This window comes from Pyrus communis, chromosome 5, assembly GCF_963583255.1.
Source record: "Pyrus communis chromosome 5, drPyrComm1.1, whole genome shotgun sequence".
Classification (NCBI taxonomy): domain Eukaryota; kingdom Viridiplantae; phylum Streptophyta; class Magnoliopsida; order Rosales; family Rosaceae; genus Pyrus; species Pyrus communis.
The window spans coordinates 8,761,515-8,786,962 of NC_084807.1; the positions used below are offsets into that span (position 1 = coordinate 8,761,515).

The 25,448-nt window shown below is 37.4% G+C and overlaps 2 protein-coding genes across 2 annotated transcripts; one reads left to right on the forward strand and one right to left on the reverse strand.

Annotated features, from left to right (window-relative positions):
- The first annotated feature begins 9,080 nt into the window (after positions 1-9,080).
- Positions 9,081-10,272, forward strand: LOC137733732 (GATA transcription factor 4-like). Its single transcript, XM_068472896.1, has 2 exons — positions 9,081-9,430; positions 9,525-10,272. Exons 1-2 carry the CDS (start codon positions 9,230-9,232, stop codon positions 10,059-10,061), a joined length of 738 nt encoding a protein of 245 aa, XP_068328997.1. The 5' UTR covers positions 9,081-9,229; the 3' UTR covers positions 10,062-10,272.
- Positions 10,273-13,074: 2,802 nt separating this feature from the next.
- LOC137733733 (disease resistance protein RUN1-like) lies at positions 13,075-17,913 on the reverse strand. Its single transcript, XM_068472897.1, has 6 exons — positions 17,271-17,913; positions 16,018-17,116; positions 15,616-15,912; positions 14,558-15,385; positions 13,742-14,342; positions 13,075-13,551 (listed from the first exon to the last, which is right to left on the reverse strand). Exons 1-6 carry the CDS (start codon positions 17,768-17,770, stop codon positions 13,358-13,360), a joined length of 3,519 nt encoding a protein of 1,172 aa, XP_068328998.1. The 5' UTR covers positions 17,771-17,913; the 3' UTR covers positions 13,075-13,357.
- Between the last annotated feature and the right edge of the window lie 7,535 nt (positions 17,914-25,448).

Here is a 25,448-nt window from a genome sequence, read left to right on the forward strand (position 1 = left end):
AATACATTCTCTTTTGTTTCTCTCTACCAATTATTTCTCTTCCTCTGTACCAACTTCATCCTCTGCAATGTAGTACATGGTATCAGAGCCACTAGGCTCACGCCTTTGATTCTGGTGGTTCCATTTCCTATTATTTTTCATCTGTTTCTAGCTTAGTTTCTTTTCAAATTTTCATTAGATTTTCGGTGCTTCCACAATTGTTCTTGGGTTGACTTTTCTGCGATTGTTACGATTGTTGGGCTGATTATTCTGGTTTGAAGATTTCTCCCTCTGAAAAGAGCTTTGTATTGGGCAGGCTCCAATTTTGAGTTGCCTTGCTTTCGGGCAGTTCTATTCTTCTCTTGTGCATTATATCCTTCATCCGGATATCCGCCATCGCCCCAGTACTAGCAGAGACGCCACAATGGAAAAATATTGATGCGAACATCACCGCCACCACAATGATCACCTTCATTGCCAACATTTTGTGACCTTGAAAAACTAGCAGTTCTTTATTTCTTGCGTTCGTAAGAAGAAGATCGAAACAAAGACGATTGATCAAGGACGAAGACGAGAAATTTGTGTGTAATGAATGAAGAGGAAAAAGTTGTGGAATAATGGAGAAGCGAATTGAAACTACGAATTGGTGGAATGGAATGGATTGGAAGAAGTTGTCTAGTGCATTCTTGCACATTACATGTTCGACGAAATGACAACTCAAGATTTTTTGTGAAGGTTATGTTTCTTGTTACTTTCTCTAAATTCTTTGAAGAATTGAAATGATTTCTTACTACGATTACTTTTGGGATGTGACAATCAATTGTTTTCATCCAAATTAAGGCATGAAATCATCTCACTTTCGATCATCTTTTCTGAGTTTCATGTTGATTTTCTGATATTGGGGTTCAATATTATTGGAATAAGTATTTTGTTGATGGTTTGTGGATTTTACTCTCAATTGGGTCTTAGAGTTCATTGTTTAGACGATTAACAAGCTCTTGGAAGAAGTGGACTTGTTTTGAAGTATTAGATAGCACCGTGGATAATGTTTTGGGGTGACCAAGAAGCCTTGCAAATGAAGTATGAAGAATAGCACCATCATAAAGTTGCTTTTCTGGTGCACGTGGAAGCACAACCCTCAATTTTTCTTGAATGGTTATAGGATGTGATCTAGAGATTACCTGTCAGCACCCAAGAAACACACCTGTTGAAGTTACTCATGGTCCTTAATAATGCAGTTGTTGCTACCATAATTTGTTCCAAATGGGACTTAATTTCAAGATTGTATATTGTAAGTCCTTGAATTTTTGTTGTCTCTTTATTAGGTTTGAATTGTTCAGAAGCTTATAACAGCCTATAATGTTGATTTCTTGGAGTGTCATTCTCCTTGGTTAATTTTGGTATCTGGGAAGATTTAGGAAGCTATCGGGAGTGTCAATCTCCTTGGTTGATTTGATTTCTTGGAGTGTCATTCTCCTTGGTTAATTTTGGTATCTAAGAAGATTTAGGAAGCTATCAAGAGTGTCAATCTCCTTGGTTGATTTGGTTTCTTGGAAGGTCATTCTCCTTGGTTGATTTGGTCTCCTTGGTTAATTTTGGCATCTGGGAAGATTTAGGAAGTTATCAGAAGTGTCAATCTCCTTGGTTGTTTTGGTTTCTTAGAGTGTCATTCTCCTTGGTTGGTTTGGTGCCAGTCTCTATAAAGATTTAGGAGGGGTAATTTGCATATACAGTAAGTGTGTTAGTATGGTTTGGTAATTTACAGTCAGTTCAAAGTCGAAAATCTGTTGGGTATGTTAACGATAAAGCTAGATTGTACTTGTCGCTTTCATCATGGCTTCACCAACAGCAAAAGTTGTAGTCTTGTTTGATGATAATGGGGTGAGCAGAGGTTTTGGTCAACAGTTACAAAGGTATCAGTGGGTGTTTTCATGTTTGCAGCAGGTTAATTCTTAAAGCATGACAGATATTTTGCTCTCGCAGTTCCAGATCAATCTCAAATACCTGGCTAGTAAAAATTTCAATTGGATACTCCAAGTGTAGTTTAAGGAGGGAGTAATAACTGATATAACAGAAATGCCACATGGCATTATTCTAGTGATTGAGTTTGTTAATATAGTTAGAAAGGTATCATGGTAATTGGGATGTATGGCTATATAAGGGATTGTGTAGCTATCATTTCCTTAAGTTCGTTTGTATACATTTTTTCTTATCAATCAATACAATCTCTTTTGTTTATCTCTACCAATTCTTTCTCTTCTCTGTACCAACTTCATCCTCTGCAATGTAGTTTACATTCTGATTGCTATGTCATGGAAAAATCTACGTACTTTTTCCTTGTTCTTATTTCGTATAACTCTTCGTGGGTTTTAGTTTCTGTGGCATTGTGGTTATGCTTGCTCAAAGGCAGCAGCCAGCAGGCTAACAAGAGTATGCCAATACATTAAATAGTAGTTTAGATTAGTTTAAAATTGAAACTTGCTTGAACAAAAAAAAATGGAGTTTTAACGAAACACTCCCAGTACTGTTCACTTTAATGAAAAATGACATTTTTACTCTAAAAAGTCACTCCTGGTACTATTCATTTACAACACCTTTTTGTCCTTTTGATTAAAACTCAAAGTTTTCAAGCTCTTTTCATTAGTTTTTCTTTAAAAAAATGTATAACAATATGATAACAATGTAACTAAACTTATTCCACAACTTGGATGCGTAGAAATCCTTGCACATTCTATCACCGCTCATGTTCTTTGCCCTAATTGTTGCAGCATAGGATTGGACCTCACGAATGGAACCGTCCGCAACAACTTAGAAGCCAGGGTCATTGAGCCGGCACAATGAGCAAAGTGAAGATGTTTCAGGTAGAAATTCACACGCACATATATATATATATATATATATATGTTTAGTAATTAAGTATGGTAGTCTTGCTTGCTTAATAACAGGCTTTGTTAATTTTTTTTGAACTAGAAGTTCTTGGTTTGACAGTGTTTGCAACTGACACAACTATAACTATTCTCCGAATTCATGACAAGATCTTTCAACATAAACATTTAGCAATTTTAGCTAATTTAAATACTTAAAATTCAAATACAAAATGTAAAATACATTTTTAGATCGACCAGTGTGAGTAATCTTCCAACAAAAACTTCTATTTTCTTTTTCACTTTCAGTTCGAAATAAAATACTTTTGATTTTAATTTATCATTTTGGTTTCCATGTAACTGTGTTTGATTTTGTTACCAACTTAAATTGATTTAAATCACAACTTAAAATCTTAAACCTTGTTCTAAGTTTAACTCATAAATATTACTCTAGAATTGTTGAGAGAATAGTGTCCATATCCTAGAATTTGTTTATTAAACAAAAATCAATGACAAGAATTTATATGAAATAACTTTACTGTCACATAAAGTTTCTATTAATAGTTTATTGTTATAAGGTTTTTACATACGATCTATTATTGGAGCAAAATGTTACAGTAAGAACAAACTTGTTCAGGATAAGTTGGATGAAATGGCTTTACTATCACATGAAGTTTCTATTAATAGTGTATTATTATAAGGTTTTTTACATAACGATGTATTATTGGAGTGAAATGTTATAGTAATAACAAACATGTTCAATATAAGTTGCTCTCCAAAAGATGATGATAGGGAGACTAAATTTTTTAAACTAAATTACAAATCAAATGATGTATCATCAATAAGAAATAAGTATGTTAATTTACACTTAATTAATAATACAATCATTTACAATCATATCATTTGGTTTGTAAATTTAATTTAAAAATTTTGATCTCTCTAGCATTCATCATCTCCAAAACACCGCCTTCAAACCTTATGGCCAATAGAAGGCGACCACAGAGAAGATCAAAGTCCAAGTTTTGCATGCAAAGGGCCGTTTGGTAAGCAAAGGTGTCTCTTATGATCCTATCACGGAAGCAGAACACGTGTCGTGGCCCTAAGCCGATATCTTACTTAATTACTATGTGATGCGAGCCTGGCCCCACATCCCATGTCCACCGACATAGCCCAATTAATTTATAGTCACTTGATTTTCTTAATTTCTTAATTATATAAATTCCTTTCTGAAATTGAGAGAATCAGAATCTCTTCAAACAAGATGGGATTGGCAGAAACATATGATGATCATTGACACCATTAGTTAATTAATTGTATTATTATTTTAATTGATCAGGATTAATGGGCACATGACCATGCACATGCAATGAAATGCGTTACTTTTGAGGGAAAAAAATGCGTTACGCTTCGGGATCACCATTTTTCGTGTCATATGTGTCACGTGATTCGAGGCATCTTTCTCGCTTATGACAAAAGCTCCAAAAGCTACTTGGTAGATTAATTTTCCATTTAATATTTATAGAGATTTAGATGATCTTCAAGGTTGATGTACATACTTATCGTACACACCTCTCAATTTTGATTATTAAATCGAATAAATTGAAAAAGATCAAATAACAAAAATTAACAAAGAATATGTGTAATGTAAAAACAAGTATGTAGATAGCACTACTCCTAAGTAATTAAGGAAATGGAAGGAAAAGAGGTTGATTTGAATGGAAAATCCTTCGTGATTCCACGACTGCAGCTTCCTAAGAGCACTTTCACCCGTTTTTTCATTGCCATGGCAAGAGTAGCCTAATGGCAATTACTAGCCAATCTAAAAAGTAATTGTCTTTGTGCAACTCCATCCATTTTCCATTGCCATGACAATTACTATTCGCAAATGTATTTTTAATAAGTTTTTTATGCTTTGTTGGTCTTATTCTCCACGTGTTATTATCGCCTTAGATTATCGATGAGATTTTCAATCACTCTCATTGTGCAACGTGTCATTATCTATTCATCATATTCGCTCATTTTTTTATATAATATTATCGATCATTCACATCGTGTCACTTGTCCTAACTGCCAGTAATCAAACGATTGTCATCATGCCACGTCATAAAGTTGTTGGGCTCTTGTATTGAAGTTGTTGCAGTAGCCCCTAGGACCGTAGTTTCTGTTGGCTAATGTTAGCCAAGTCAGCAGGCATAGAGGCTGGTAAATCTTGACCTAGCTTTTGGTCGAGAAAGGGATCATCTCCGAATCCCTTCCTCCTAATCCACCAAATCTAGAGATCCGTCTTAAATTTCAAGTAGACAGGTCATGGGCCCACTTCAACAACATCGATACTGTCCCCACTTGACCACCTGCTCAATCTGTCAGGTGTGGGGTTTTAATACAAAATGCCTCGGTATTAGTTAGAGTAGGGTAATTTTATTTAAAGGGCTTGTTCTCAAGCCTTTTGGTGGATGTGGGATAGAGGAATTCTAACACTCCCCCATATGTAAAAGACCCCATTTTATGGGTCACACGTGAAGTTCCACAGATTGGCAACCACGTGGAACCAAGTCGGGGCTCACCTGTTCGTGCAGGGCCAATGGGGACCCACCTATTCACGTGGCATCTCTCGGCCTATGTGGAGCCAATGGGGACCCCCCCCCCATTCACGTGGTATCTCTCGGCCTATGTGAAGCCAAGTCGGGGTTCACCCATTTGTGTGGGGTCAAAGGGGACCCACCCATTCACGTTGCAATACGAGCCCGTCCCTTAGCTCTGATACCATCTTAAATTTCAGGTAGACGGGCCATGGGCCCACTCCAACAACACCAATACTGTCCCTACTTGACCACCTACTCAATCCGTCAGGTATGGGGTTTTAATACAAAATGCCTCAGTATTAGTTAAAGTGTGGTAATTCTATTTAAAGGGATTGTTCTCAAGCCTTCTAGCCGATGTGGGATAGAAGAATTCTAACAATCCAGACCGTTGAAATTTGATCTAATGGCTAAAGTTATTATAACTTTTAAAGTGGATCCTTGTTTGTAGCCGTTGAATTAAATTTCAACAACTCGAATCTCCGAACATGGTGAATTAGAAGGAAGGGATCCGGAAAGGATCCCTTTCCTTTTGGTCAAGCTTCGTGTGGCCCACCTTTTGCCCTCCTCATTACGTGACAGTGGAGTAGTTATTTTGGCTTTTGGGCAATTTAATAGCCTTTACTCTCCACGGGTGGACATGCTCTAAGGCAATGACAGTGGCAAGACCTAACCCTTAAGTGTTTGGTTGAAATATAAATTAGGGCTTCTGAAATACACAACCAAACTCCAAAACTATAATTCTATTTCTACTCATAATTGAAGTTCATATATATATATATATATATATGGATTTGAATGTCTTAAAACTCATACTTGAGTTTGCACATATCTTAAAACTCATATCTGGGACTAAATATAACTTAGAACTCATATCTGGGTCTAAATTAATGTAACTTTGAATTCATATATGAGTTTGAGTATGAGTTTAACTAAGAATTCAATAATGCGCTTCGAAGCAAAAATAAATTATAAGTCGTTATTTCCACCACTTTTGAACCCAAATCTGAGGATTTGAACATCATATTGAAGATGAGATGGTCTAGCTAATAATAAAATGGACGTAAAAAAACACTCCACATTTGCTTACTTATGATTATATGCCAAAAAGAAAAAGTTGCTTCGTATGTGTTAATTTGTAGTTCTTTAGAATTTAGATTACATTTACAAACTAATCACATTGGTAATTGTTAATCATTACTGTATGTGAAATATAGATGTGTTCAGAACGGATAAAGCTAGAGAAATCAAAATTTTAAATTAATTTTGTAAACTAATGATGTGGATATAAATGGATTATTTCTTAAGTGCTGATTAACGTGCTTATTTCCTATTGATGACATGATTTACAAATTTAATTTAAAATTTTGATCTCCCTAACATTACTCGTCCATAATCTTAAACCATGATCAAATTCACATACTCGTAGGAGAATGGTGAAAGAGTGGTTAACTATCAAACAATGATATTGTAGTCAGTATGAACTCGCATAACATGTTTGGGCCATAAGTAAAAATAATGTCTGCTGTCGGACCAACACATCTTTATTTGCACAAAATCGCACGACTTCAGCCTATCAACTTCAAAGATTAGTTTAGGATCTCATCATGGGGCTCAAACCACCACCTCACATCACTCCAACCTGTCCAAGGGCTCGGACAAAGTTCTCCCTGAAGCGCGTCTGCCACATAGACGATCAAAATCAAAAATATCTCGCCTTCTTGTATGCCTATGAATGTGTAATCCAACAGGCTGATGTTGTTGCAGTAATCGTGTGAAACGCCACTTGACACAACTGAAGGCTACCTACCAAGAATTACAGTCATTGTCAGCGCTAAATGTTTGATCTACCTCTGCTCCAGCTCAGCAATGAGGTTGAGGTTGTTCCTTCTCCACTGCTTATAAATAGAACCATAGGCCTTCAAGTTCAGGACCTTCGTCAAATCAATCTCGAGACATAGCGGCTGAAAATAAATGTCATATCCACTAGTGCAATACACCACGTGCAGCAACCCGAACAATTTTGGATTAATTGAATGGGTTACTAGAATGTATCAAATCAGATAAGCGAATTAATGGAAAGTCTCAATTCATATCATTTTAGTTACATCAGTTTCGGATTAAGAAACTTCAGCCCATGACAAATGTAGTGACTATGGTATAACTGCATAAGTTATACAAAACTGTCATTTGGTTCAACAAAAAGGAAATATCCCAACAAAGTACACTGCTTTCATTAAGTAACGTACGTTACAACCTCAAAGAATAAATTTTAATAAAATCAAAACGCTCTTCATACGACTTCAACTTGACTATTGCGCTAATGCCACGCTCTATATTTATCTTTTGAGATGCGAATGGATATATAAAATTTGAAATCTCCAACGTGGGGTCACTCAAAGTGCAAATTAAGCACTAAAGTAAGGTTAATTTGTGCTAACTTATAAGTTGATCACTTTGTATTTTACAAGAAAACCTTCTTTTTTTTTTTTTGAACGAAAAAAAAAATTAACGTTTTCTTGTAAAATACAAAGTCAAAGTGACTCTAAACTAGCTAATTGATATCTTGAGCATACCCAACATTGAAGGAACTATCGGTGTTCATGCATATGCAACGAAATACATTGAAGATGCCATTAGTAATAGGACTTCTGACACGGATACAATGTTATTTTGAAATGGTATGGTGTAATGTATAAATTTTTCTTTTTTTAAAGTACAAACAATAGCGTCAGTGTCATTATAAGTTTCTCTTAGCATAAAATTTATCATACAACGACATATTTAAAATTAAAAATGGAAGAAACATTAGGGGCAGATCCAAAGGGGTCTCCTGAGTCCCGGGAGCCTATATGTGGAAGTCAGGAAATATAAGGGGACAATCACTAGAAGACCCAATGGTCATTTGGTATGGGACCTATGTCCACAAACTACTCTAGTAAGTGCTTCTTCGGCAGGGCTTGGCAAGTGATGCTATATAGGCCTTTGACATTAGGCGTTGGAAGCTGTCGACATATCTGGGCATAACGACATTTTCATTGAGTACTGGACTAAATGCCTCAATGAAAAAAATTTAAAGAAAAATTTGTGATGTGCGCGCATGAATCCCATAAAATTATAAGAGTTCCAAATCCAACGCTGGAAAACATAACATTGTATTATTGATCGTTTTGGAGATGTCTCCATTGGTACCCTCTAGCCTAGGTTTATTATACTGTACAACTGATGGGCAGTTTTGTACCTATGTTGCATGAGTAGCATCATCACAAATGAAAAATAAAATATAAATGACAATTTATTTGCAAGTGATACTCTACTGGATGAATGTTATTTTTACATTACATAGTGATTCAAACTGATTTTCTAATTTAACATCTACTTTAATAAATTCAAAAAAAAAAAAACAAAAAAAATACTTGTTAATTTATTTATCCATACTGGGGTCTTTGGAGGGTTGTAGAAGCGTACTGGCGTACTGGCGTACTGTGCAGCACTAATGTGCTCTCTCTGCCCCTCTCTCTCTCTCTGCACAGAAAAAAAAGCCAGAGCCCCAATTAAAAACACTCGCCACTCTCTCTCCTCACGTTCCTCTGCTCCCTCCTCCATCAATATATCAAACCCCACCCTTCAACCTCTCTCTCTCTCTCTCTCGAGAGCTGAGCCTGAGAGAGCCAGAGAGAAGCAACTCACACCCAAACCCCATTTCTCTTAACTCACTCACTTTCCTCGGTCTCACTGAGTCACTGCCCTCTCACTCGCTCTCTCTCTGTAGAACTGCAAAGCGAAATAATAAATAAAAGAATAAAAATGGAAGACTTCTTCCCCGTCGACGACCTTCTGGATTTGTCAAACGACGCCCTTTTCTCACCCTCCACTGCTTCCTCCACCAACTCCATGGACCTCCACCACCATCCGCCGCCACTTGACCACCTCCACGGCACCACCACCACCTCCCTTTTCGCCCCCGCCACCACCTACACCGACTTCACCAACAACCTCTGTGTCCCCGTAATTCCCACATTACCCTTTCTCCATTCAATTTCCCCATTTTCATATTTTTATGACGTTTTCTAATTCTGGTTTTGTTTCTGGGTTGCTGTAGAGTGATGACGTGGCGGAACTGGAGTGGCTATCGCGCTTCATCGACGACTCCTTGACCGACGTCCCCGCCACCGACCTAGCCGGTTCCGCATCCTTCCAAAACGAAGCGTCGTTCATGTTTCCCAGTCGGGTCCGCACCAAACTCTCCAAATGGGCCGGCCCGCCTGACCCCCAAAACTCCCCCGCGAGGCCCAACAGGCCTAGGAGAGAGCCGTCGGAAGCGTCCCCTTCACCGCTCAGGTGCACGCACTGCGCCTCGGAGAAGACGCCGCAGTGGCGGGGAGGACCGATGGGCCCCAAGACGCTCTGCAACGCGTGCGGGGTCCGGTACAAGTCGGGTCGGCTCGTGCCCGAGTACCGGCCGGCGGCGAGTCCGACATTCGTGCTGACTCAGCACTCGAACTCGCACCGGAAGGTTCTGGAGCTTCGTCGCCAGAAGGAGGCTTCCCAGCAGCAGGCACCGCAAGAGCAACCACAGCAACACCGTCCGCATCAGCAGCAGTTCTATCTTCACCGCGACGAGTTTCGAGTTTGCTGACGTGTGAAACACGTGGCGGTCTCTCAGTTGATGGGTCGTGTGGAAATTTGACCATAAACTATGGGAATTTTTTGTTTTTGAGGCAAAGAAAAAGTTGAAATTAATTTCCATTACTATTTTGGATATTTAATTAATCAAAATAAAATGTATTAATTTTTGTGAGGGGGATTATTGATTAATAAATGAATTTGGGGTGGGCCGGTGGGTGATTTTAATTAGGACCACCTACCAATGCTCTCACTCTAAACAAAGCATGGCGGGCATGATGGGGAGGGAACGGCACGTGATAAAGTGGCTGATCTTGTTTTTTTTTTTTTTTTTGGTCAAACGATAAAAATTAAGTGTCAGATTAAGAAATTGACGGAACTCAAACTCACTCTGTGGTGTAATGGCTGATTTAATATTTTTGTATCACACAATTACAGTTGAGCAATTCACTTTTCCCTTGATAAAAAAGAGTTGGGTAAATAGAATTGTGCTAGCAACCGTCGCTCATATGCTTTGTAAAATTGTTAATGATTGCCAATTATTGATGCATTACGTGACTAACTTGCGGGTAACTTTGCTCTGTTAATGCATTATAAGGTCTCGTTGTCAATTATTGATGCATTGTGTGACTTGGTTGTGGAGCCTTCTGCTCCAAGAAATTAATGTCTTGACATAAATTATAGATGCATTTGGAAAATCCTCTTGCCCTTGTGAGATGAAAGGAAGCTTTGGATGGGTAATGGATCATCAAGGCGCAAATTAGGGCTTCTGAGGCCCAACATGTGAAAATAGGGGAAGAAAGAAAAAAGTAAGATAAATGAGTTGGTGAATAGGTGTCAAGTTATGGTTGGTGGAACTCCAGGTCAGCTAATGAACCCAAAACATGGAAAAATTTCTCATGCATAAGGTATTTCAAATGAGTTGGATTTTTTGTGCTTGTATAATAGAGGTATTCGTTGATCTACCCTCTAAACTTGTAAAGATTAGTCAATTTCCCCCCTCAACTCTCATAATTAGTCAATTTCCCCATTGTTGTTCACTTTTCTGAATTTTCTATCTATGATTTCGTTAAGTATATCACGTGTTATCCACGTGACCGCCTTTTAAGGGCAAAAATGTCATTTTCTCTACACCTTCTATCTTCTTCCTTTCTCCATCCATGTTTTCTACTCCCACCTAGATTCTTCTTTGTTAGAGAAGCACCTCTTCACCAAAAGAGAAATTGACCAAAAGGAGAGAAGCACCTTAGTTCTTTAGCGTGGCAATGACCTTCGACACCGCTTACAATCCATGGCTCCATGGCACCAATAAGCCCTCCCATGAAACATTTCAAATCATAGCCAACCGATGGCGATGCCTGCTAACCCTCCCATGAAACCCTTCCATTTCAATTTTGTATAAAAGTAGCAAAAAAACTGACTTGAATAATGAAACTCCAAAACCCACCTGCAATTATACACCTAATACAGCCCATAAAGCAAACCCATCACAAAACCCCTAAATCTCATTCTCCATAATTGTCGAAACCCATCCCCAAACCCCCAACACACCGACGCCACTACAACAAACCCCAACAGTGCCGCTGCACCCAAAAACATCAGGAAACCCACTGGAAGCTTAGCTCGGGCAAGGGAATTGTCGTCTGTCGAATCGGAGCCTCCTGGGGCAAAAATGAAGCGAACGAGCTAGAGAAGAGAGGCTGGGCAATGTGGGTGGCCAAGGAGACGAGGGAGAGTGAGAAGGAGAAGGGAGCTGGGAGAGGTGGAAGGTCAAAAACGTAGAAAAGGGCAAAAATCGATGGGCCGAAGGGGAAAGTGAAGAGGTTTAGCAGTGGAATAGGAAGCGGAGGAGATGACTGATGAGAGGGTTCTGAAGAGGAAGAAGATGATGAAGGTGGAGGAAGAAATCGCGTCGATGGAGTACCGGTGGAACCAAAACGAGCTCGGCTCGGAGAAAAGGAAGAAAATAGAAAGTTTGGAGGAAAATAAGAAGATAGAATGTTTGGATAAAATGACATTTTTGCCCTTCAAGGCGGTCACATGGATAGTACATGACATACTTAACAGAAGAATAGATGGAAAAGTCAGAAAATTTAACAACAAGGGGAAAATTGACTATTATGAGAGTTGAGGAAAGAAATTGGCCAAAATTAAAGTTGAGGGGGAATTTGGCCAATCCTCACAACTTCAGGGGGTAAATTGATAAATACCTTCTTATAATAATCAAACTTATATAGGGGAAATGCCACTAGCACTACGGTCTAAAATATTTTTCTCTACTTAAAGAAGTCTCATGTTTGACTCTTATAGGTGATGAGTTTTATGACTTACCCGTTATGTGACTAAGCAATTTTGAGCTCAACTGGGGCGAATTTAATAGTTGAGTATATTTTGAGCTCATATTGATTCTTGCTGGCCATTTTGCAGGTTTACTATACTTACATTTTACATGTGCATAAAAATTAAAAATATTAATTTACTAATATTATTTTTTTGGTCAAGAATTTACGAGCATTGAGAATACATGTTTATAGATTCGGTCTATAATCTATGTATTTATATAGCAATGGCTTTTTAGCCAAACTAATCTTTAAGATTTCATCTCTTCACTTTGGTCTCTGAAATTTGAAATCAATTAAAGTGGTCACTAAGTTTGTTCATCATCAATCATTTTGGTTATTCCTTGAAAAATCTCCATTAAATAAGGATAAAATGAAAAAAATATCCTTAATTTTTTGTCAAAACATTTTGACCCATTGTTTAATAAGGAAAACACTAAATTAATGGGTAACTGAAGGTTTCATTTTGATGATGACTCATAAAGTGATGACTCATAAAGTCATTATTTCAAATGTATTTTCTAAATTAATGGGTAACTGAAGGTTTCATTTTATTTAATAAGGAAAACATGAAAATTGAATAATCTACTCTTTATGGTATTTATGAAGAATCGGCGAGAAAAGGGATTCATGTATTCATGAATTTTTTTTTTTTCGAACGATAAAGTTTGTTAAATTAGTCTCCGATGAAGTTTGAATCCACATCATTATGTAAGAGCCCAATTCCTTTCTACCATTCTGGTAAAGGTCACTTACATGTATTCATGAAATTGGATGAACCCTAAACCCTTTTAAGAGATTAGTCTTACATAAAATCGGTATTGAGGAAGAGGGAAAGAGATAAGGATGGGCGGCTGCCATGGCAACCGATAAGAAATTATAAATCCACCCATTACAATTATTCAGATAAAGTAATTTGATAGCACAGAGGGAGGGCAAAGATGATTGTGTCAAGTATAACAAATGTCTTTCATGACCGAGAGAGAGGAAAGCGAGAGAATACTAAAGAAACGAAGAGAAAGAAGACAGCGGTGAATATAACGAAAATCTTGCAGCTTCTTCGACCGCCGGTATTGCTTGCTCTCTCTGCTTCTACCAATGCTTCTGCTGCTGCAACTGCAATCGCAAGCGGCTTATCGCCCACCTGCTGCCCTTTTTCTTGGTCTAGACAAAACACAAATACCAGACAGTCCAAGAGATCAATACAATCAATACAGCAAGTTCTTCAAAAATGCAAGTGGATATGGACTTACATGTGTACACTAAGATTGATATATATCGTATTTTAAAGCACAAACAAGAACAATGCCGGATGACAAAGTGAGAGTACGAACAACTTTGCTAAACAACATACCATTCTCTTCATTAGAGTCTCCAAAGATGCTGCGGAACCAATCTTCCTTTTGCCAACTAAAAACATAGTCTTTATCTTTCACCATGGGTCCACCCCACAGGAAGTAGGTTCCTGGAACAAATTCTTCCAAATCCTCATAAAAGGGATGGCAAGGGTCTATGTTGTAGTCTTGGATGCTCATGATCTCAACTTCTCGCTCGTGCACAAGTTGGATGCCGCACTCTTTCACTAGAAATGGAGAATGTGTAAATATTGAAACAGTCACTTCATCGCCACATTCTAATCGATTCCCAAACTTCCAGTGGCTTAACCATGTCATGTCGTTTCCATCATCAGGAATGCCGTAGCAGGAGGGGCCATAGATCCAATTAAGATTCTTGCTTTTGTTACTTATTTTGATCATTACTGGATTAGGCATACCAGAAAAATTATACACACCAGAATTTGCATAGACGGAGAAGATATTCAATCCTTGGATCTTGAAATTAGGAAGTGAAGGCAAAGTAAAAGATATTGAGGACCCTTTACTTGTATGACTGAACCGGCCTGGAACCTCGTTTCCAGGAAGAAATGTGCTGAATATACCATATTCATACAATCCCTATGCCAGATAGCAAACAGTAATTAGTTGTTTTACCAAAATTTAGTTCTTCCCAACTTTTCTTTCTCTAGCTTACATGTCACATGATAATACACAAACCATCATTGCGTTAAATACCAGCAGTGTGAGCATGTCATGCAAATTTGGAAAAACAATTGGGGTTACATATAGCATTCTTGTGAGAGAGAGAGAGAGAGATAGAGAGAGAGAAGCACCTCAAGGGGACGGATCATGCCATCCCGATATAGCATATCTGGGATGAACATCCTGATGGCTTTCATGGATTCCAAGTTGCACAATCCCAAAAGTTTGATCATTTCTACATCAACTCTTTCAATGGGTTCTAACTTATACCAGTACTCAATCTCAGCAAGTTTAAAGTTGTAACCATGCATAAACCTCTCCGGGATGCACGAAATTGTTTGAAATGTTATTTTTTCCAAGGATTCAGAATGTACTGTAACTAATTCTGTAACTCTCGGTAGCCCCACAAGCGATTTGAGCTTTGAACACCGGGAAAATGCAAGGTGATTGAGCTTCGTGAGGCCTCTGATGCAATCTGGTAGGCTACAAATTGGATTGCTACTTAGATCCAAACTCTGCAATGAGGGTAAGTTACCAAAATCCCTTGGAAAAGCATCATCAGAAAGATTGCATTCCGTTAGACTTAAAACCACTAAAGTGTGAGGAAAAGTGGTAGTGTGTAATCTACTTATTGGAATTTCATCTCCTAGAAACACTTTTAGAGATTCCATCTTTCCCATTTCCATGGAAAATTCATTAAGACTCGAACAACCAGATACAATAAGTGTTTCGAGTGATTTAAGCATAGAAATGCTCTTTGGAAGCTTTGTAATATTTCTGCAACCTTTCATATTCAAGTAAACAAGCTTCTCTAGATTTCCAATGGATTCATGGACATAAACCAAGCTTACACAATCTTCAAGAATAAATCTTTCTAGATTGGGGACCGATGAAAAGTCAGCGGTTTCAATGAGATCATGGGAATGGCTGAGATCAAGGATCTTTAATGCTGGAAGATACTGTAAAACGATAAAATGCAAGAAAGCATGGGATTAATAATTGGCGTTAAAAAAGAGTTAATATGGGAATTGTTCTTGGCACTCCAAAAATCTCATTTTGCACTCCTCATAAGTGTATTTTTCATTATAAATATAGAAAGTTTGGAGTGCTAATAACAATTCCCGTTAATATTAGCGCATATAAATCCCTAGATTCCCTACAACAGAAGAACAAAACAAAAGTTCAATACCTTTATTCCCTTCCATATTTGTCTTAGGCTGCTGTAGTGCATTTCAAGAACAACCATGCTCTCTAAAAGAAGATCGCTGGGTATAGAGTCTAAGGGGAATTTAAGCCAATGCAACCATCTCAATCCATTAGGAAATTCTTCATAGCATCCATTAAGTTGTACATAACTAAGCTGGAGGAATCTCAACTTGACCATCCTTTTAAATGCCTTGGTTTCCAAGACAACCATATTCGATTTTCTTGAAGGGCAGTCCGCAGGATGCATGTTCAGGGCAAGACCTTCAATTTTTTTTGAACCCTAATACAAAAGAAGAAAGAAAAACAAAAGAATTTGGATTGGTAACACACACTTAAACACAAAAAGAGGAAAATTCATCCATAATTACAAAAGGAAATTTCTTACATTCTTTTCTCTCAAGACATTGAGAGAATCCTTATGATTCCATAATCTGCTACGTTTCTCAGGCTCTTTCGATTCTTGGCGAACAATTTCTCTTCCCATGTCCCGAATCATTTGATGCATCTTCACTTTATTATATTCATCAACTGTTACCAAACATCGGTCGATGAGATTTTGAATGCCAACAATTGTAAAGAAGCCGCATCCATCTAGTATCTTGACAATGACATCCTTATCCTTTCCAATAAAGAAACATGCAATGTGGAGGAATAAATTTTTGTCATGGTCATCTTGTAAGGATTCGTAGCTTAATTTGAGCTTATTCATGATGTCACTGTTTGGAATAGCTTCCAATTTCTTCAATGCACTTTCCCATACATCTAAATTTTGCCCCGATAGAGAGGAACCAAAAACTTGAAGAGCCAATGGAAGTCCACCGCTATGCCTTACTACTCTTTCTGAAAGTTCGATGTAACCATCAATTGGATGGTCTTGTCCAAAAGCATGCCAACTAAAGAGCTCCAATGATTCAACATGATTTAAAGTTTGAACATTATGTACCTTAACAGCCTTCTGAGACTTTAACAACCCTGCACGCCTAGTTGTTATAATGATTTTACTTCCTGGATAAAACCAATCTTGCATTCTAAGTATTGCATCTAATTGGCTCGTATGATCTACATCATCAAGAACGAGAAGAACTTTTTTGCAGCTAATGACATCTTTAATCTTAATTATTCCCTCGCTAATACTATGTATCTTCACTTCTCTCCCACCCAATATATCATAGAGAAGTTGCATTTGAACTTGTACCAAGCCATTAGGTCTTTCAGAAATTTCCCTGATGTTTTCAAGGAAACTTCTTCCTTCAAATCTTGAAAAATTTGAATTGTAAACAACTTGCGCAATGGTTGTCTTCCCTATTCCACCAATACCACAAATTACAAATATGCCAACATTGGATGATCCATCTTGTAACCATAAAGTAATCTCTTCTACTCGAGAATTGATACCAACCAGGTAAGGGGCAACACTTAATGGCGTGCGACTTAATTTGGCTTCGATCACTTTAACAATTTTCTTGATAAACTTCGCCTCATGCCTAAAAAATTGCAATCGAAATGACTTCAAATGATCAAAATTATAATGTATATAAGAGGTAATTTAGTGACAAAGTTAATCCACTAGCTAGCAATAAAAAGATAATCTAATTACTGAAACTTCATAAAAATAAATCAGTTGTAGTAGGAGTTTACCCATCATTTTCATTTTGTAAGACCATCCCTGCTAGATCTGCAACTTCTGCAAGTGCTGCCCTCCATCCATTTACCCTGTCCTTGCTCAAAGATCGATTTTTTTGGTGTCTAGAAAATGCTTTCGCAAATGATCCAGTCTGCTTCCTCACCTCCGATGGATCAATGTCATAAAACACTGGTATAACTATATTTTTAGACGCCTTCTTCCGTTCAAGGATCATCACAAGCTCGTCAAGGCACCACTTGGAAGAAGCGTAGTCTTTTGAAAACACTATGACTGAACTTTGAGAGTGTTGGATTGCTATCGGCAGCTCCAACTTAATATCTTCCCCTCTCTCAAGTTCATCATCATCTCGGAAAGTTCGAAGGCCTGCACTGACAAAGGCTTCATAGAGGTGGTCGGTAAAAGTCTTGCGAGTGTCTTCGCCTCTAAAACTCAAGAACACGTGATAAGTACTAGAATCGGAAGACGAGGCTTCTCGAGCTCTAACGAGAGCCATGGACGAACTCAGTTCTCTTGCTGGTAATTACTCTGCTGATCATAGAGATAAGGTGATACTAATGTCCTTTCTTGGTCAAGCAAATAAAGATAGTCTACCGCATCGACTTAAAAGCAATTGGAGCAACATGAAGGTACATATGCCCTCTCTTTTTTCACTCAGCCAAGAAAACGAAATCAGGTTCCTTACAACCATAATGCATGACAGCTTGGTAAAACTGGGGCAACGTGCGAATTTGATAGTGACATAAATTGGAAGATGCCAAACTTTTCTTAATACAAGTGATATAGGGAAGCATAAAATTTGAACTTCGGATATTAGGTGCAAAGAAGAATACTTTTAACCAACTTAGCTACAAGTCTTTTATGAATTGAAGATATAAGTAGTATTACAATTTAGTGATATTCTTAATTATTAAGGTTGACTTATTAGTTAGCTTAGCCTAAATCAACACCTCTTAGAGTCGAACCTAAAACTAAATGTGAAAAATGGGACTTTTTCTTTCTTTTTTGGTAAATATATATGTGACAATTTTTACCTTATATATAAATATATATATATATATACACACACATATATTAAATAAATGCATATACCGTAATCAAGTCCTATTGTCAATGGAAAATCAAGTGGGAGGGGGAGAGATTCCCTTTGCTTTTTTACAAAGGTTGTCTTGGTGGGTTTGTGTGGTGGCAACACACACAAATATATTAAATAAATGCATATACCGTAATCAAGTCCTATTGTCAACGGAAAATCAAGTGGGAGAGGGAGAGATTCCCTTTGCTTTTTTTACAAAGGTTGTCTTGGTGGGTTTGTGTGGTGGCAACGGCATCATGCGACTAAGGTGTCACAACGACTTTCAGGAGACGTTTACTAATCCATAATTAAATTAAGATGAATTGAATTGAGGAGGAATTAGAATGAGGATGAATTGAATTGAGGAGGAATTAGAATGAGGTGGAATCATAATCAGATTCTTGTTGAAGTTGTTTACTAAAACTGCCTGGAATCGGAATAGGAATGATGTTGAGTTCGTATAAATTGTTTACTAATTCACTTCAATTGGAATGAAAACTAGATTGATTACTAAATTGCTCTTACATAAATAAATTATTTTCTTACTAATTAATTAAATTAAATTCTTAATTAAATTTATATAATAAAATTTATTTATATAAAAATATTTAAATAGGTTTTATTTATTTATTAAAAGATGGCATAATGAGTGTCAAATGAAGAGCAATGTTAGGATAATCAGAAACAAGTGAGGGCATAATTGGTAGAAGAAATGCATTCCAGATTCCTCAAGTGTCAAGGAATTGAAATACCTCCCTCATGTAGGGAGTCCAATTCCTCCAAAATTAGGAGTTGGATTCCTTAATGCGCGTGAACCTCACATGTATTTTGATTTCCTAAGATTACATAAACAAATGTGTATCCTGTAATAGGAATTCAATTCCGTAAATTAATTCTGATTACGGGTAAGTTACGAACTAATCCATCAAGTTTGGTTTTAACTTCATTTTAAGTATCGTGCACAAAAATTCATGCATTCTTCCATTAAGTACCCCTCAGCAATTAAGGCCTCAGGGTGCGCATGATTACACGCATAATTTTGAAGTGTTAATAAATACCTACAAAACAATGTAATTAAAATAAAATCTGGTAAGTTATATTAAAAAATATATATAAACATATTTGATTAAGATGAAATTAAAATTACATTAGCATATTTACGAACCTCTCAATAGTATACAGCCATAAAATTGAATAGCTCCAACAATTAATGCTTCCTCAGCTAGATGGATAAACAAATGTTCCATTACATCAAAGAAAGACAGTGGAAAGATCTTCTCCAAATGAAAAAGTGCATGGACAATCTGATCTTGAACATGTTCAAAATCAGATAACATGTTCACTTTTGAGCAAAGTTGTCTAAAGAAATAGGTCAACTCGATTAATACCTCAACAACAGTTTTAGGCAAAGCTCTATGTGCAGCTACAGGAAGTAATTGTTGCATTAGTATATGCTGGTCATGGCTTTTAAGACTCCAAAGACTACGCTCCTTTATGTTTACACGACGAAAAATATTTGAAGCTTAACCGTCTGAAACCTTTACTTCCTTCAATACTTTTATGAACACATCTTTATTTTCTTTATTCATAGTAAAATAAGCAGGAGGTAGGTAAACCTTTACTCTTACCTCGTTCTTGGGGGTGTAATGGTTTTTTGATGCTCAGCTCTTGCAAATCAAGTTGTGATTTCAAATTATCCTTAGTCATTTTAGCAACACCTAACAATGTCTAATGCATATTTTCAGAAAAAATCTTTTCAATATGCATGACATCCAGATTATGATGAACCAAATTATGTTCTCAATACAGTAACTAAAAAACATAAATACTTTTATTCTTCCATAATGATCGATCATTTTTATTCTTAAGTTCATCTATTTTCCTTTTTCGAATGCCTTCCTTTTTACACTCTGTGAGTATCCTTTGTAATTGTCTTTTCACATCAGTACCAGAAATTTAGGTGGTGCACGTCCTCATTCTTGTGTGCCATCAAAAGATGCCTTATCTTTTCGAAACTTATGACTTATGGCTAAGTACCTAAGGTGACCTGTGTGGCAATAATTTCTTCTATTAGTCAGCCAACGAGATCTTGTGTTCTTATTGCAAGAAGTAGACCTGTAAACGGGTCGTGTTTGTTGCGTTTGGGTCTGGTTCAATCCGACCTGTTAAGTTAACGGGTCATCCGAACCTAACCCGTTAAGCTTAACGGGTCACCTGAACCCGTTAACAACTATTATTATTATTATTATTATTATTATTTTGCATAGTTTATTTTTTGTTGTAAGACTTTACTGAAATTACTAAAACATTCTCAACTAACGGGTCTAATGGGTTGACCCAAAGTGACCCGTTATTTAACGGGTTGTTAACGGGTTCACTCGTTAGCGACCCGACTCGTTAAGCATCCACCCAAATACTAATATTAACGGGTTGGGTCCAAAATGTCAGCTCTAGCAAGAAGGACATGCTTTCCCACCTTTAATGCTCCAATCCGATAAATTTCCATATGTAGGAAAGTCACAAAAGTCCAAAACAATGCAGCATGTAGTTTAAACATCTAATTGCTTAAGGCATCATAAGTATGTACACCTTCATGCCACAATTCCTTTGAACTCCTCAATCAATGGTTGTAAATATACATCAATCTTATTACTAGGTGCTCTCGAGCCATCTGTGAGCACATATAATATATAGAAAGGCTGCTTCATGCATATCCATTGACACGCTCGACCCTGATATTGACCAAACACCAGAATAGGCACGTGCTAGCTGACACTAGAAGGTGATGAAGCCATATTAGGATGCATGAAAAGTAACGAACATAAATAAAAGTTATCAATTTAATTATAGTGAATATGCAATTGAGGAACGTGTTCAGAGCATACAACTAAACAGAGACACTAAACAGGAATAATATAAAATTGAATGAACAAAAGGATGGGCCCCCCACCAAGAGGACTCGAAGATGCCGATGCGGAAGTGCCTTGACGCCGGGATTATACGCCTGGATTCTAAGTCCTGAGGGGGGTGCAAAACAAAACATGAGTGGACTAAGTTGATATATAAGTAATACTAAAACAGTTATTCAACAACGTACTGACCCCCAAAATTTATGAAAACTCAATAGTATAATATGTAATAGGTTTTCCGAGAACCCTAACATGTCATAAAACCTTCATAAAATATATATCATAAATAGTGTGTTAAATAGTGGTATCAGTATCGCCCGAAGGCATATAAAACTCTTCATTCACCTGAAGGCCTTCATTCGACCCATAGGCCCTTACATCACCCAATCGAAGCCATATATAGATATCATTCGATCTGTAGACCCCTACATTACCCGACCGAAGCCATATATAGATAACATTTGCCCGTAGGCATATAGTGACCACTAGATAAGCACAAAACTCATTGAACATAATATTTCCAAAGTATAAGTATATATATCTCAACGAAGCTCAGTAGCTCAAACATCATATCATAAATCATGTTCATAGTATATAGTCATCAATCATATATACCACGAAGAACGTAAAGTCGATAAAGCATGATAATTCATAAAGCGTGAAATATCAATAAGCGTAAATCCAATTTACTCATAAACGTTTCATAAAACGTAACCATTAAATCATGCTTTTCATGTATGTATTTCTAGCAATTAAAACATGCATTTTGGAAGGGGTCCACTCACAGATACTTTGTCGTCAAGAGCCGTGCGAAATAGGAAGGACGGAAACGCTGCTAATAATCGCACCTAAGCACATAAAGGGTCCAATTAATAAAAATCTACCATAACTATTGAATTTCATAAAACGAATGTCATAAACGGATTTAGGACGTCAAAAAACGTAAGGGGGGACCTCGGGTACCCTCACGTATTGCCACACGCGCCCTTACGTGCCTCCACGGGGTGGCGGCGGGATGGCCACGCCCCGATTTGGGTCGCCGTAAAGTTCGCTAGAAAAGTCAACGGCGTTGCCATGGAGGGTGGTAGAGCACAGTACCTCCTGTGGAGGTGCATGTGCTCCACGCGCTGGCCAAGGTAGACACATATGCGCCCATACGTGGACCCACGCTCGGCTTAGGATTTGGGTTGGTTCCACATGGGTTGGGCTGATGGTTTTGGGCCAAGGGTTTAATGGGTTTAGGCTACAAGGTTAGGCTTGGGCCTAGTTTGGGTTTGGGTTCAGATAGGGCCGGAGGCCTTGGGTTTGGACTTTAGGGCTATTAGACTTGGGCTGGGTTTAGTGGGTCGAGGACCCGAGTTTGCACGGTCCAAAGGCTTGGGTTTAATGGGTTTGGGCTTGGCTTAGAGGGTCTCGGGTTTTGGGTTACCCAGTCAGGTCGACTCGATTTCAGACTGGTTTCGATGGAAAAGGAGACCCGAGTTTCCTGAGCTCTATTCAACTCCGATTCTCCACCCTAACCTACAATCTACCCACCAAATTGAAGACCACCAATAATAGTTTATGAATATACCTTTTGTTTCCCAAGTGGTGGCCGAAGTTGGCCGGGAATGTCGTCTAAAACCTACGGTTCACGCCAGGAACCTGGGTTTGGTTTCCTTCCCACGTCGAGAGGTCGAGAAACTTGTCGTGGGGGTGGTGGTATCGTCACTGTTGTGGTGTGGGTTGCCGGAGGGGAGAGCATAGAGAGAAAGTTAAAGGGGAGATGAGAAAAAGAGAGAAAAGTGAGGGAGAGAAAGAGAGAGAAAGAGAGAGAGAGTTGAGTTGCTTTGGGTCGAGAGACAAAAACTGAAGGTGGGCCCTTTGGGCACACCAAACAAGACCCAAAAGTAAACCTATTTCAAAATATCCCATTTTTTGTGAAATTACAAAAATGCCCTTTTGTTTCGAAAAACTCTGGGACGGGTTGTTTCATCCATGATGACAATTATATGGTATTAAGACAACACGCCACGTAGTGTGAGGTATGGTCATTGTTCTCAATGTGTTGAAATCATCCAATGCCAAACCAAGACTTATATTACAAACTTTATTGGCAAAATCTGGACTCTTTGCATCCAAAGTTTTTCATGCTTGTGTCTACATGATGCCTTAACACATCATCATCTTTACACTTCTCTGCATGCCATTTCATAAGCGAAGCAGTTTTTTATGACATAAAAAGTCTTTGCAATCTTAGCTTCAATGGAAACTATCTGATTTGTTTGGCTGGTATTATTCTAATCACATTTTGAACTTTATCAGATTGAACTTCATTCATAACATTATTAGGCCAATCTTCATTCAAATCATCATTAGGCTTATCCTTAATCATTTTATACCTATAGTGGTGATAAATGACACATTCTCTAAGATTCTCATACTCATTTCGAAATAACATACAATTATTGGGACATGAATCTCATGTCTTGTACGTGAAACCCAAGTCTTGAGTTTTCTTTTGAGCATCATAATATGTAGTTGGTATATTTGCTTCATTGGAAAATGCTTCTTTCAGTAACGTTAGCAAGATTGTCATTAACCTGTCTATCCATCCATAAACATTTTTGTATGTTATAACCGAACAACTTAGTGAACTTTTTACACCTCGGATACAAAGGACATTCTATATCTTGTAACATTTTAAAATATTTGTAGTTTCATCATTTGGCCCTTTACCATGACCATATTTGTTTGCTAATCATTTTCTGTGGCTTGATCATTTGTTGTCGGTTGATTGTTCCCTGAATTTGAATCAAAATTTTGATGCCCAAATGTCTCATGTACCATTTGAAATATATCATCACCCACAACTATCACAGTACCTTGGTTGGAATTTACTGAATTATATGGTATTAAGACAACACGCCACGTAGTGTGAGGTATGATCATTGTTCTCAATGTGTTGAAATCATCCAATGCCAAACCAAGGCTTATATTACAAACTTCATTGGCAAAATCTGGACTCTTTGCATCAAAAGTTTTTCATGCTTGTGTCTACATGATGCCTTAACACATCATCATCTTTACACTTCTCTGCATGCCATTTCATAAGAGAAGCAGTTTTTTTATGACATAAAAAGTCTTTGCAATCTTAACTTCAATGGAAACTATCTGATTTGTTTGGTTGGTATTATTCTAATCACATTATGAACTTTATCAGATTGAACTTCATTCATAACATTATTAGACCAATCTTCATTCAAATCATCATTAGGCTTATACTCAATCATTTTATACCTGTATTGGGGATAAATGACACATTCTCCAAGATTCTCATACTCATTTCGAAATAACATACAATTATTGGGACATGAATCTCATGTCTTGTATGTGAAACCCAAGTCTTGAGTTTTTTTTTTTTGAGCATCATAATATGTAGTTGGTAAATTTGCTTCATTGGAAAATGCTTCTTTCAGTTTCGTTAGCAAGATTGTCATTGACCTGTCTATACATCCACAAACATTTTTGTATGTTATAACCGAACAACTTAGTGAACATTTTACACCTCGGATACAAAGGACATTCTATATCTTGTAATATTTTAAAATATTTGTAGTTTCATCATTTGGTCCTTTACCATGACCATATTTGTTTTCTAATCATTTTCTGCGGTTTGATCATTTGTTGTCGGTTGATCGTTCCTTGAATTTGAATCAAAATTTTGATGCCCAAATGTCTCATGTACCATTTGAAATATATCATCACCCACAACTATCGCAGTACCTTGGTTGGAATTTACTGAATGATACGCTTTGCCATGGTGGGTCCAATTTTTGTAATTTGACATAAACTCATCAATTAATCAATTATTATATGTGCTATTGCCTCATCCCTTGCAACAAAGTAGCGATTGTAACATTTCTTGCAAGGACAATAAATCCTTGTGTCACCCATATTGTTATCAAATACAAAGTCCAAAAACTGGCCAACCCGATACTCATTAGATCTTCTATGTGTTAAACTAATCCAACTTTTATCCATACCTAGTTGCTATAAAAAGATAAAGAAAGAAAAAAGCATGCACTTTTAATGCTCTAAAGTAATTCGAATAAACATTAGGTGTATGTGCATGTAGGAATGTAGTTTCTAGTTTAAAAAAACAGAAAAAGAAAAAGAACACTCCTATACATAGCATATAAATTTCATTT

Coding starts and splice junctions, on each gene's coding strand:
- LOC137733732 (XM_068472896.1), top strand. CDS start 9,230: ATGGAAGACTTCTTCCCCGTCGACGACCTTCTGGATTTGTCAAACGAC. Junction 9,431..9,524: donor CCAACAACCTCTGTGTCCCC/GTAATTCCCACA, acceptor GGGTTGCTGTAG/AGTGATGACGTGGCGGAACT.
- LOC137733733 (XM_068472897.1), bottom strand. CDS start 17,770: ATGGCTCTCGTTAGAGCTCGAGAAGCCTCGTCTTCCGATTCTAGTACT. Junction 17,117..17,270: donor TTACAAAATGAAAATGATGG/GTAAACTCCTAC, acceptor GCAATTTTTTAG/GCATGAGGCGAAGTTTATCA. Junction 15,386..15,615: donor AAATATGGAAGGGAATAAAG/GTATTGAACTTT, acceptor ATCGTTTTACAG/TATCTTCCAGCATTAAAGAT.